The sequence below is a fragment of the Patella vulgata genome, chromosome 2 (assembly GCF_932274485.2).
Source record: "Patella vulgata chromosome 2, xgPatVulg1.2, whole genome shotgun sequence".
Lineage (NCBI taxonomy): Eukaryota > Metazoa > Mollusca > Gastropoda > Patellidae > Patella > Patella vulgata.
In genome coordinates, this window is record NC_065880.2 from 28,326,599 (window position 1) to 28,341,703 (window position 15,105).

Consider the following 15,105-nt stretch of genomic DNA (forward strand, 5'->3'; position numbering starts at 1 on the left):
AAATGTATACTCTCAATGTTGCAATATTATATCGGACATATCGTAGTTTAAGTACAAAGGGGGTTAATATACAGAAAGTAATGTAATGTAATGTAATGTAATGTAATGTAGTGTAATGTGGTTAGCGAAGCAATTATTTGATGATGTTGATAGTAGTGGGGAGGTGTGCGAACCCAAAATTGTGGATGGGGGAAAGAGTGAGAAATTCTGAAGTCTAATATCTAAAACGAGAAATGAAAAGCATCCGAGGGTAACATTGCAAAAAAAAAAAAAAAAAAAAATATTTTCTGTAGTCGGTAGATAAAACCAAATGAAAACGATAAGTATCATCAGGACATATTAATTGTCACCATTCGAGCAAGATGGTGTTAGTAGAATCAGCAGGACACGATAAGTATCAACAGTCAAGAGACTGATATTGAGTTAGAGACTTAGCAACTTTAACTAGGTACCGGTTCGGTTCAGGTCATTCCAGTGAACCTGTGTCAAGTTATATACATCTATTTGATTCTCGGTTTCATGTTGAAACCATTTAAAAAGAGTCCGGAAGACTTCGAAAACTAGAAACCCAGAAATATAATTTCCAGTGACCCGAGACAAAAATCCGGTTCTAAAATATGAATTGTAATGTGACTCTTTCAGTCAGAAATCAAGAAAGCGGGGCGTGCGCCAGGTGCGCCCCCCCCCCCCCCACTAGATCCACCCTTGGTGAATTTGTTTTAAAATATCTAACCAGTAACGTTCTTAAAGGTTGCTGACAAAAGAAATACCGCATGCATCGCCAATTGACAAAAACAAACATTGAAGTGAAATTATCATTTCCACCAAGAATAATCATGCTAATAAATGTCTAATATAACATATGGGGCAAAAAGAAAGGCCTGTAATAGGCAGAATTAGCTCTTGCATAATGCATTTCTCACAGATGACCAGGCACACTGATCAGCAGTGAATATTCGCTAGGCCGCTTTAATCACTGATAAGGATGACATCAATGCGACTTAATGAGTCTCAAATATTAACTTTTTTCCACCGACAAATTAAATTCTAAAACATTTTTTTGATGTATTAGAAAAATAAATAAAGACGTTTGACGCATTTGTAGTTAAAAATTATTTCCTAATTAGTGTAAATGGGTATTAAAATGTCTAAAAGGCAGCATTCTGCCTGAAGCAGTAACGTCTTATGTAAACAATGCACGCGCCATTCCACCCGATTAGATTTTATTACATACTTCGAGAAGGTATTTGTTGAGTAATAAAACCTTCTAGTAGTTTATCGAGGGCTGGCCGTCCTTACCGCACGGTACAAATAAAACCTTCTAGTAGTTTATCGAGGTTCGGGTGTTTCCGGAGTCCAAAATGGCCCTTTATATAAATGAGAATTTTGGGGATAACTAACCCGAACCCTAACCCTTTTTAAAAGACTGAACTTGGGTCTAATTTAGTTTTTACTTCTCTTAAAAGGGTCAGGGTTAGGGTTCGGGTTAGTATTCCCCTAAATACTCATTTGTATAAAGTGGCCATTTTGGTATGAGTTCTGGCTTGTTCTGGAATTTGTTGCTTCTAGTGGTGATAATATTTGTACCGTGCGGTAAGGGCGGCCAGCCCTCGATAAACTACTAGAAGGTTTTATTACTCAACAAATACCTTCTCGAAGTATGTAATAAAATCTAATCGGGTGGCCATTCAGCCAATGATTGACGCCGCGTGCTGTGACGGCACGTGTTAAAGGCAGTCATCTTTTACAGAGATATTAGAAGACTCGTAATTCTCTGTGAAACAGATTGATGGCCAGGTTGAGCTGTCACATGTTTTGCATATCATTTCAATACTAATTCACGTCGTCAAATCAATTTGACGCCATTTCAACACTATTTATATAAATGTATAATCAAATCAACAGTTATTATTTTAATAACTGGAGAAGCCAGCAACTAGCGGTAATATTTATATGCTATTTGCCAGTTTGAAACAGCCGTGTTTGGATAATCTAGACTAAAAAAACAACCCATTGTCGGCAGAAGATTCTGAAATTGTTAACCGCTAACTTCAAGGGGTGTCAAAAGTGGATTTCTGGAACAGGAACTGGGACCCAAGTGCTACTAATCATGTTGGACCAATTCATGTACGATCGACGTGAAACTTGGCATGCTTGTTACTTGGGCGTTGATTATTGATATGTCACACATTCAAGATGTCGGCGATGACGCCATGCTCGGTTCCTGGTCCATATAGTACTATTGTACTTGTTATACCAAACAGTCACTAACCATTTTGTCATGTTAAATTATGTGGACATGGCCCTTTAAGGTAATGAAAAGGTAATGTCAGGGTAACCCAATGTTTCTCACTTCTTCATCACAGCTAGATTTATATGTATTTGATTTCTTCCCAGACTATAGTAGACTATATAACTGCCTATTGTTAAGTGAATAGTTTATTCAACGTTCACAAATAAAGATATTATTATTTCAACAAAAGGCGGTCATGTGAATATAGATTCTCGGAAGTTGTGAACAATATTGTAGTTTCTGAATACTGTCATAATGCATCCGGAAATTTAATTATACCCCCACCCCCCTTTGTAAATGGGGTCACTTGATTTGATTCACCCAATCTATTCTAACAACTCTGATCTTCACTGCATGTTTGTCGAGAAAATAAGCGACATGAATAGCCAAGTGTTTCAAATTGTCCAGATAATGCCAAGAAATTTAACATAGACCGTGTTAAGAAGGAATATCAAATTGGGTGTATGCACCAACCCAACAGCTAATTACCAGTAAATAACAATACTCTAATAACATTTTTTAAAATCCCTACAGTGCCGGATTTACCTATAGGCTTGACAGGCTAAAGCCCATGGCCTCAACATTTAGGGGCCCTTGGCCAACGCGTATAGTATTGTTGACATTGCACTGCCATAAGCCTTTCTTACAAGCACTGTAGTCTTAAACATCCGCCATCATTCTTGACATCCGTCAATTGTGTTTAAAACACATTTTCACCTCCATCTAGTCGTGATCACGCTGGATTAGGATAGCCTAGGGCCTTTTTTCGTCTAAATCCGACACTGTCATCCTGTCCAGGTTACCAAAAAATTTTGTTTCTATTTAAATCAACAATAAGACCTTTACTTTTGGTGACAAATGTGTGTGTGTGTGGGGGGGGGGGGGTGTATGGCCGAATGGTTAGCACGTGCGCGCTGTATCATAAGGACTGTCATTGAGTCAACTTGCGTGGTGTCGAAACCCCGGTTGTACGTGACAAGGAATAGGGTCGCCTGTCCATCCTCGTTGGTTTTCTCCGGGTCGTCCGGTTTTCTCCCACTGCTAAAGACCCCTACGCGCAAGCGAATTATTGAAATAAAAATTAAATCATATATTAGTCCCGAAATGACGTTAAACCCCATCTCTCTTTCTCTCTTTCGCTCTCTGGTGACAAATGGTATGAAATCAATGGATAGTAATGAGTGTACATGTTCATCGGAATCAATAAATCAAACAATAAAATGGCGGAGGCCTAATCTTATATGTAAATTAAAATCTGGAATACTCAAAATAACTGGATTATGGACATTTAAATGTTGAATTTATTTGGATTTAACCCCACCCAGAATATGTCTTGTATATAGAGCAACATATGACTTTGAAACCAGTTCAATTCTATAAATAATAGCCAATCTATTTATGTAATATAGATTATTCAGCTGCTATTCTATAACTATGGGAAAACAAAACATAATCAAAATACGGGGATTAAATTACGACACCAATTGCACAATATTGTTTTAGAGATTCGTCTACTGTGTTACACAAATATTCTAGATAATAATGTTGCAATTAAAGATCCTCGATATAGTATCAGTGAGCATTTTCCTAGTATTTTGTCATTGGCTATTTCAAACAAAATACCACCAAAAAACAGCTATTTAATTTTATAAATGACCGTGTTGAAATTCTATTTGAATTAATCGAGTCAGTTGATGACCATGTGGTTAACACAGGCCCGGGGACTGAGCTGCAGCCAAGGGCTCCAATATTAAAGGGGGCCTCAATATTGAAATTAGTTCCAAAACCAATTCTGTACCATAAATAAATGTCAATTTTTTACAGTAGAGTTTAACCTATCTTGGTTAACATTATATTGAGGGACCACAGTGGAAATTTACAAATTTCTGTGCTATCTCTGCACGTTTAAGTGAAGCATATAATTTATAATTTCATGATTTTAGTTATTATTTTATTTATCTCTGTGACAAATCACGTAGTTTTGTGAGTGTGGACAGAATTACATATGGCCCCTTTCCACTATTTAAGCCAGGGGCCTCATGCGAGCTTACTTCGGCCTTGGGTTAACGAAGAAATAAAAAAATGCTCTAAAACTATCAGGCTATTTTAAAACCTGTAAGAGGTGAGACGATCATTTAAGGGGAGGAATAAATCCGAAAACCTCATTACTAATTCCAAACGAACTTTCATTAAGGACTTTATTGAAACTGGACAGCAATCTAAAATCACCCGGAAATATATTCGTGATATACAGTCTAAAACCAACAATTGCTTTTTTCCAATACAGGTAATAAATCAACAACTAATGATGTAAACGACATCGTAATGTGATGAATGATTACTTCACTAACGTAAGTGACGACATTACAGATGCATTATATAAGAGCCGGCATTCCGAGAACAAACCGTATAAACCCCTTTCTTTGGCTTATATAATATATGATTACGTAAATGATTAGGTGCACCCTAATGACAAATTTCCTTTGACTGTACTACTACCAAAATTTAAACAATATTATTGAATTTATATAATTGAAAAGCCACTGGATGTGATGTTAGATCGAATCACAGATAATTGGTTTGATAATGGTGAATTGATTAGATAAAAAAAATCTAAATATTTTATTGAAAAGTCTGTTTAGGATCAATTAGCCCTTCTAGTATCACGGTGCAACGCTGAGTTCCACAGGTGTCGATTCTAGGTCTTCTCTTTCTCTTTGTGTTCATAAAAGATTTTCCGCTCAATATCAAATCAAGCCAGATAGATCTGTTTTCTTATGACAGAGTCCTGAATTGTTCAGAGATAATATGTCTATTTCCGCAACAATCTTCAAAATGATCTTCACTTGGTTAGCTAAAACGTGTAAAATCAATGAGGCAATAAATCCCAGAAAAACAAAATCAATGCTAACTGCATCAAAACGTGAAAGAAATAACAATATAATTATAACTATCGCTAAATTGCTTGAGTTTTTTCAATTGAAAGGAATTTAGTGAACGGGATATATAATAAACTGACAACTTTATAGTCTGGAGGCTCAGCGCGGGGCGGTGTCCATCAAATGGGCACAAAACCAGACCAAACTTTTCTAGAGTAAAATTTTGCGTAGAATAAATGATGCCGAGTAGTAATCAGTCCGCAGTTGGGGCGTTTTCGAGATATTCGGGGTCAAAGGTCAAATGAGTTCATTTGCACTGAAACCATTCAAAATGAAATGAAATGAAATGGGGTTTAACGTCCTACTGTTCTGCTCCTATACTGGGCTAATGAAGACGGGCATACGCCATACAGTGTGCTATGAGGGAATTTTGCCCGGGCAGCGGCACTATGGCCTACATATCGAATTCCAACTGCGAAGGGATCTTTTACGTGCATTCCAATGTATACACGGGACCTCGGTGTTTCGTCTCATCCGGAAACCATTCAAAGTTAAACCTAATACCTATGAAACTATTATTAATCAATAATCAGTACAGTTGTACTATGTCGTTACTAGTATATATGTTAAAATTGTTTCAAATCCTTTAATAATAATTATTATAATATGGGTTGTTACATGCTAACTGTTTTAATCCTCATATAGGAGTTGTAGATTAATGAGATTAATGATATATCAATAATTATGATTTCTTATTTACATTTTCTTATTTACTTTTTGTTCTTATTCCGTATTCGTAATGAAGATTAAGGGTTTATTAGAATCAACTGTTGTTTTAGTATAATTGTATATTTCCCTCCCTTTAAGGGTTTCTTATTGACGTCCACTAGGCACAGACTCGGTTATTTCGGGACTGACATGGTTCAATTTTAATTTGTTTGCGCGGGGTCTTAACCAGGGGGGGGGGGGGGGCGGAGGACCAGGGGAAAAAAATACCCATGGTGCAAAATAAAATGCACAAAATCCCATGTGCCACTGTTTTCAGGCATCGATCATTATTTGTTTTATCAACTTTTCGGGTAGACGGGTAAAATGAAACCAAACATATATATTTTGGGGGAAATAAAAACCTTTTAGGGAAATCAGCAAAATAAAGTCATTGATAATTATTTGTGTCATCAATTTTCCGGGAATGATCTTTTCAAAATTTATTAATGGAAATATATTTAAAATCAGTGTAATAATCACTGTGTCTAGCGCCAGTGTGGAGTGTCCCGAGTTGTAAATCTGCTTTTGGCGCGACATTTTATTCGGCTTAAAATATGATAAGACCTGATAGGATCACCGCGATTACTCCACGATTAAAACCACTATTTCAATCGTAGAGCGAATCGCGATAGTGGGAATCTAACATTATCGGTATGTCTTGTTTTTTTGACGATTTTTATATGATAATCAATCTTATATGCTATGACCGGTCACGAGGTTATTTCGAATTCCAGTACCGTAACAATGGCAAAATATCCCGATAAGTCTACATACTTTGCTACTATATTTTGTATGAGGATTCCAGAATTTTGTTCCATCTTACTGACAGTTTGAAATATAGGTTGATCGAGTAGGATGGGTTCATATATTATTATCTGTTGTAGCGCTTTAGCAATTTTATATACGGTATTGGATATCATTCATATTTAATAAAATTGAATTGAATGGAATTACATTGAATGAATACATGGCAGGGCGGGAGCGGTCGAAACAAGACGGAATTGGTAAATTCTCAGTGGTATTTGTTAAAGCTTGGTGGGTGGAATTATTCATTAAGTAATAAGCAAGAACTCTATAATAATTCAGAATGTTTCAATCGCAAATCGGGGGGTTGGATGGCCAAATGTGTCATAAGGCCTGCCATTGAGTCAACTGGCGAGGTTTCGAATCCCCGGGTGTACTTGACAAGGAGTGGGGTCGCGAACCAACCTCGTGAGTTTTCTCTGGGTCCTCCGGTTTCTTCCCACTGCTAAAGACCCCTACGCGCAAGCGAATTATTGAAATAAAATTACACCATGTTAGTCCCGAAATGACCTAGTTTGCGTCGAGTGGACGTTAAACCCCATTTCTCTCTCTCTCTCAAATCTCGCAGTTAAGTTATTTAATCCCTTTGAAATCATTACAATAAATCTACTGCTGGATAGATTCATCAGATTTGTGTCTTAACCTCTAGTCTTATACTGTCGAATCTGAAAGCTGGCTGTAAGCGTCTGTTTTGTACTGTCTCTTTATTTAAACAAAGATACTGATACATTTAGTCGCATTTGTCACTCATACACTTTTTGTATATGACTATTTGTGTTCTGGTTAATCTCGTATTTATTTTTTACGCGATAGTTGACTGGAATTATACGAACGCGTGTTACCCATTCGTAATTTGACATATAAATGGCCAATAAATGACTTGCAAACAAGATGATGCAATTTTTTAAAAAACAACAACATTATATTGGAGCATTACAAAGAATCCTATATTTCTAAGATTATCGGATCACGAATGACAGAGATATCATCTCCCCCGTGTCGTATCTAAATTAGTTCCTTTATCCAATCAAAATAGCAACCTCCAGATAATGCCACGTTGGAGCTATTGAACTCCACCCCCAAATTATGATTTAGTAGTTTAAAGATGTCATATATTTTCCCTGTTTCTGTCAGTTGTATCGAGTCAAGCACTTTCATTTTTCAGACACAAGTCACTGAAACATTTTAAATTAATATTTAAGTTCTTTGACTTTCGACACAATATGACGTTGGGAATTTTTTTGAAATTGCTGTATCCTAAATTCATTTTCTAGTATGTCTGCGGGAATATTCCCACCGTTTGCAAACTTTCAGTTGTGAGGTGGTGAATTTTAAAAGTGTCAATTGAACAGTGGTGAATGAGATGAGTACATACGTTAAAACTTCACTCGAAAAATTTGGGTTGGCCAACCCTCTGCAAATACTGGTCGGCGAACGGCAACCCAGCCGACCAGGTTCCTGCGCCACTTTCTGCAATATACACCAGCAGTGGAAGATTCGGTGGTGCATCCAGTCTGTATTTATTTTGCTTAATGGATAATCCAAGATTGACGACATGCTGTCTTTCTCTCCCAGTGTGTCTTGTCATTCAAATTGCATAAAAACACGATTAATAGTGCACATAACAGATCTCTTTGTAGGTGGAAATGCAGCAGTCGGAGCATAGTTCTCCCCACTTCATGCATTGCACCACTGAAATATACTTTCTGTACATCAATCTCAAAATAAATTGACGGGACTTCAATAAACCCCATTGAATTCTATTTTCTATTGTAAGTTTTGAATTGTGAGATAGGACTGGACGGGCAATAGTGAAACTGATAAACTGACTGTTTAAGCACAATTTCAATCAAACTTCCAACATTTAAAAGGATCATGCTTATGTTAGTATGCTTGTTCAAAAGGGTGCTTCTCTAATTCTGAATGATGTAGGCTCATTATTAAATAGTGAAAAAGTCTATATGTCACTGAGCGGAAGACTTTCAAAGTGAATTTTTGATCAATCCAAATGTTTTTATGTATACGTGTCTATACAGAGAGAGAGAGAGAGAGATTAACATCCATTGACACAAATTAGGTCATTTCGGGACTAACGCATGGTTTATTTTATTTCAATACTTCGCTTGAGTGAAGGAGTCTTTTGTAGTGGGTGGAAATGGAAGGAGCTGGAGAAAACCTTTGAGGTACCTCATGCCAAAGGTATGGTGGTGTTCCAGGAATCTACCATTGAGATTTGTCTCATAGAGACTTCCTACCAGCATACAACATTTAACAAAACATTGAGAGAATGACTTACTTTCAAAGCAACAACAAATTTTCACCTTTTTTAATTTTCAATTAAATGTAGACATAAACATGTATGTATAACATTATCATAGCATAGAGTTATAAACAATCGCCATGTTTGGTTTTCAGAGGATACTTACTTTATTAAAATTTATCAGCAGTTTCCTCATAACCTTACCCATCAGGTTGCCCCAGTTAGTTCTAAATAGTGCATGCAATGTCACTACTCATCACTATTTTATTTTTTATAGCGAATTTCAGAAAATGTGACCATGACCTCATTTTGCTCCTTTGAGATCACTGTATATAAGCTTAGACCATAACACAGCTACTTTAGGGAATCTTTTGAATCAATTGCACCTTTGAGGTGCCCAGATGTTCTGCAGTGTGACTTCACACCATCTTTTCTGAGAACCACTTTTATAGCTTTTTGGTGATAACAAAAACACATTTAGACATGATCAGTTGTGGTCCATTTGGAACCAAATACAATAAAGCACCTCCTAAAAATGAAGTCTTGAAATCTGTCCATCCTAAATTTTTCTGAAATTAGTTACAGAATTTTTAGATTGTATTTAGTAACCTTTAATTATTTATAATGACACACTTGTCCATCTATTAATAACACAGTATCTGTTCCAATAATATCTTATAACATATTATATGGTGGTTGGCACATTATTTATCCATCTTCAAATTGATCCAAAATATTTTGGTGCATCTTCTTCAAGGATTCCACTCCTGGCTGTTTAAATATTACTCTCTTGATGATTTTTTCTGCATGCTGTTTTTCCATCTTGAAGCAAAATATTATTTGATTTGATGATTTTTACTTTAAATTGTCACTATGATTGCGCCGTTTCGAGATTGAGTAATTGTATGGTCTCACTGATGTAGGAACTAGTTTCCACATTTGAACGGATTCCCACTAAAAAAGTCTTCTGTAAGATGGTCTGAGCATGCTCTGAAAGAAAAAAAAAAACAAATTCAAGGTTAGGTTAGTAGGACTTCTATCAGGAAATCACTGTTTTGTACAGGAAGTGAAATACAAATTTGTCATTGAGAAAATATGACAAAATACATCAATAACAGGATCTTTCTGATCTGCACTCTTCTTTACAAAAAAAAAAAAAAAATCATTCTGGAATGACATTCATAACAGGATTTTAACTTTTTGCACACATTCTATTAACACAAACACAATTATTTAAATAAATAACTCTGGTAAAATCTTTGAATAAAATGGGGAATTTATCTATTCTATTGCCAGATTTTGTTAATCACATGTTTTTTACGTTTCCAATCTGATCAAAATCAAAATGCTAAATAATTCTTTGAAATATATAGATTTACTGAATATAGTCATACAGCAGGCAAAAGTTATATTTATTTTATTTAAGCACACAGTTACCGAGAGTCATAGTTTTAATTTGGCCCCTTTTGTTTTACAGAATTAGCAATATTCATAGTTTTAGTTTGCCCACTATTGCTTTACACAATTATTGATAGTCATAGTTTTTAAACATTGATTTTGCTTGTAACAGAGAAGATGAAATGTTGGAAAACTGCAATTTCGAGTACAGCTGGGACAGAAAAAACCACATACATACAGTTTTTCAGTGCTATAACATGGTAACAATAATGACTTGTGTTAAAGCTTGTTATTGTACCGTATACATCATATTAATTCTGTAAAGTTATTGAATCATAAAAAAAAAATTAAATCAAGTCTTGTTGAAACCTTGCAGTGTTATAAACTATAGTCATTGTTATAAACTATATCATTATTATAAACTATAGTCATTGCTATAAACTATATCATTATTATAAACTATAGTCATTGCTATAAACTATATCATTATTATAAACTATAGTCATTGTTATAAACTATATCATTATTATAAACTATAGTCATTGCTATATTATAAACTATAGTCAGTTTTCAAACTTGGGTAGTCATTGCTATAAACTATATCATTGCTATAAACTATAGTCATTGCTATAAACTATATCATTATTATAAACTATAGTCATTGTTATAAACTATATCATTATTATAAACTATAGTCATTGCTATAAACTATATCATTATTATAAACTATAGTCTTTGTTATAAACTATATCATTATTATAAACTATAGTCATTGCTATAAACTATATCATTATTATAAACTATAGTCATTGTTATAAACTATATCATTATTATAAACTATAGTCATTGCTATATTATAAACTATAGTCAGTTTTCAAACTTGGGTAATTCTAAAAATAATGAATTTTATTTCTTCAAATACTCATCAGCCATAAATGCAAATAAAGACAGAATCAAGCCGATTTTTCCAAAATATATCTCGTCAAGTTCCTTTCGGGTATATCTGCTTTCTGGTTCAAATATTGAACTCTTACGACCTTGGGCAATGGCTAATTAATTACTAGCTTAATTAATCCAATAAATGTTCTGAAAGCTTTAAATCAATTAGGTTAATAAATGAAGGAAACCAGAATTGATTGGCTCATCGACAATATTTCTCTCCTTCTGTATCTCCCCCCCCGCCGCCCTGTTTTTTTAACACTTTTACACCAGACAAGTGTACTAACTCAAAAATATTTGGACTGCACCCAAGACAAACTATTTAACATATGTTTAAATAACTTAAAAAATGTTTGAAGCTCCATGGAATTAAATTTTCGTTTTCAGAGAGAGAGAAATTGGGTTTAACATCCACCCAACACAGACCTGGTCATTTTGGGATTAACATGGTTCAATTTTAGTTCAATAATTCACTTGCGCATAGGGGTGTTTAGCAATGGGAGGAAACCGTAGGACACAGAGAAAACCCAAAAGGTTGGACAGACGACCCAAACCATGTCACTTGACTCAATGACAGACCTTATGATCTAAAGTGCATGCAATACACCATTCAGCCACCCTACTCCACTTTCGTTTTAGGAACCGAAGTCGATCTATTTAGTAACTTTATTTTTGTTTTTGATTAAAAAAACTTAACTATTTGAACCAGAAAACAGACATACACTTTCACTTCTTCATGTTAGTCTCTTGTGGCTGTTTTATAGATTCTTCTATATTATATCTATATTGACATTTGATTTGATAAGACTTCACGGAAATCTTGGAAACGTGTTGTATCACTATCAGATGCACTGTATGTGTCTGTATCCTTGACTTGATTCTCACTTTCCTTATTTACTGAACATAACTGTGTCACACAGGTATAGACAAGTTATGAAACATTTTACAATTGAAAACTATTTGTATTAAAGATAAGCTACTTTGAGCAATAATTCGGTCATATATTTCTTTGGTCATATATTTCCACAAAACACATATCAGTATTAGAAAGTATGATATTTCTATTGACTAAGAAAAATATCCAAGTTATTTATGTAGCACATAGACTTGAACTAATGTTATGTTAAAATTTTGTTGATTATTAAACAAAAGATGATATTTTTCCATTTTTTTTAAGATTATCTAGTATACAGTTTTTGATAAAAAAAAAACCCCAACATTTTTCTATTTATTTCAATGGATGTTAATGTACTGACTGTTGATTGTTTTGGGCATAATATATATTCATTAAAGAACAGGAACCATTATATGTAAGATTTAGATAAAAAGCTGTTCCAACAAACTGCTCAATGCATCCACAGTTATTAGTGAATGAACTGGAGGTAGATGAGGAGATTTGACAAAGTCTTACCTTGTGCAAGAACAGTAAATTCAGCGAGATTACTTAAAGCTGATTGGATAACATCTGGGTTACGACTTTCAATACATTGTAAAAATATTGGCACAAACTCACTGCATCTCCTGTATAACATAATAGAAATGTGATTAATCTGGGTATTTCTGGGGTCCATCACGGTGAAGATGTTTTGTAGAATGAGAAAACGAAACTAGCTTGATTCACCTTTCTGCACCCCACTCACACTTCTTTTTTTTTATTATCAGATTTAGGCCATTATAATTTTCTGTGAATGCGAAAATGAATTTTATATATTTCCAAGAAATATATGTCCATATTTTTGCCAATAGTACCCTCTGACCCTGTAGGATGGCCTGAGGCCCAGTCTTCTCCCCTGATCTTTTGTTCAGTAATAAGAATGTAATTGTGTCTGGTCAACATCTTATTTTGAGAATACTATACATTTCAATGTTTGCTTATGGAAAGAAGGTAGAGAAATAATTTTGACAGTTTCTTCAGTCATACAATCTTATACATTTGCTAAATCAAAAGAAATTTTTTTTTTTCATCTTCCAGGCATGTGGAAACCAGACTTGAAGATTACAGAATGTTGGCCTTGCCCTTGACCCAACTCTCAGCCAACGTTATAAAGTATTGATTTATGATCATCGTATTACTAGATTTCTAGGTGTGTTATATAAGTTATCCATTTAATCACAAATGTTGTAATAAACGTTGTAATGAATTATTAGTCTGAATCATCACTGTTTTATAACAATTGCATAACTTTATAAAACGCTACAGAACATTATTAATGTCTGCGCGTGTGGTTATACAACAGAATAGATCAAGGACGAAGAAAAGATAAATGTGTATAACTATTGCGTGTTGAGTGAAGCACTAACCAGGAGGTTCGGGGTCCGATCACAGTGTTGGTCGAGAAATGTCTTTGGGATTTTCCAACATAGTTCCCCTTATCAGTGGGTTAAAGGATGAAGAGTCTGGCAAGGACAGAGTGCAATCTTTTGTATGGGCGAAATACTGCAGTTCGGTGTACACGTACAATGACGTGGATGTCAGAGAACTCTTGACAGTTGGAATTGGAAATAAGAGTAGGCTGTATTAATATTTCCCTTAAACCCAATTGTATTTCATTTTGTCTATCTACCTAGGGTTTTGACGAATATGTCTCATGATGAGTGTAAAGGCTGTATTACGACATCTATCATTCACATCATACATCAATTTCTGTAATTCTGTCTGAAATATAATAACAAAACAGAAGATAAAAAATAACAAGAGATACATAGAGAGACAGATCACGTCAGGTTAAACATATAGTACAATTTATTTTTAGAATTTACTTGCAGTGATCTTTAACAGTAAGAGGAAACTGTAGGACCAAGTTAAAACCCCAAAAGTTGAAAAGTCAACCCAATAGGTCTTGTCATGAAACGACACAAGTTAAAACCATGACAGACCTTGTGATCTAAAGAACACGCATTAGACCACACATACGGAGAAAAAAAGAAGCATGTAGTTTTTATTTTTAAAGATCTTTTTGTTGCTTCATGAGATATTAAACATTATATAAGAAATGTTCCTTTGGTAAAAGGGACCTCAATTTAGCTAGTTTAATTTGAAATTTTCCAGGTTGCTGCAATGACGTACATTTCTTGTATTGTTGTTGCTGCAGCAGCTTGAAACATCAACTATTGCTGGGTTAAGGAATCCGTCAAAGTTTTATTTATTTAAAATCTTTAATCTTATTTGATTACATTTATTTGATTGCATTAACTATGTTTTAACATTAACTGCACCGTTTGCAAGTTTTCCCAGTAGAAATTTCAGATCCACTCTGCCACATTAGATCACTCTTGTGTAGATTGGATCATTAAACAATGGTCTCAATACATCAATATCTTTACACAAATAGAGAAAGAAATTAGAACAGAATCCCAATATTACATGATGTGACATTTGTCCATTAATTTTCATAAAATTGTTCTTGTTTTGTAATTTTTATAAAAAATAAGGCAATGTGTTATTTCTAATTACCGTACTAGAAAACCTAATTTTTTGTTATGGATCTTTAAATTTACCCATCTATATAAGTTTAAACCAATTTGTCTTATAGCAAACCTAAAATGTCATCAAAAACACATTGTGACATTACAAATAATAATTCAATCAATCAACAATTGAATTATAATGATACTTTTATATCTAAATTGACACTGTAGATAATAACTGACTCAATAGCAATTGAATTATCAAGATGATTGTTTGCTCATTTTAAGATTAACAACTTTTCAAATATCATTATCTTGACAAAGATGGAACACATGCCAAAATGTAACAAGAAAAA

At 34.4% G+C, this 15,105-nt stretch overlaps 1 protein-coding gene across 1 annotated transcript in view; it reads right to left on the reverse strand.

The window, feature by feature from the left end:
• Window positions 1–9,055: 9,055 nt before the first annotated feature.
• Window positions 9,056–15,105, reverse strand: part of LOC126810441 (integrator complex subunit 1) — a 41,766-nt gene continuing 35,716 nt past the window's right edge. Inside the window, exons 44-46 of the mRNA XM_050535514.2 lie at window positions 13,906–13,997; window positions 12,753–12,862; window positions 9,056–9,994 (exon numbers count right to left, since the gene is read on the reverse strand). Coding sequence (XP_050391471.2) covers window positions 9,876–9,994; window positions 12,753–12,862; window positions 13,906–13,997 — 321 coding nt within the window. The 3' untranslated portion in view covers window positions 9,056–9,875. The remainder of the gene's footprint in view (window positions 9,995–12,752; window positions 12,863–13,905; window positions 13,998–15,105) is intronic.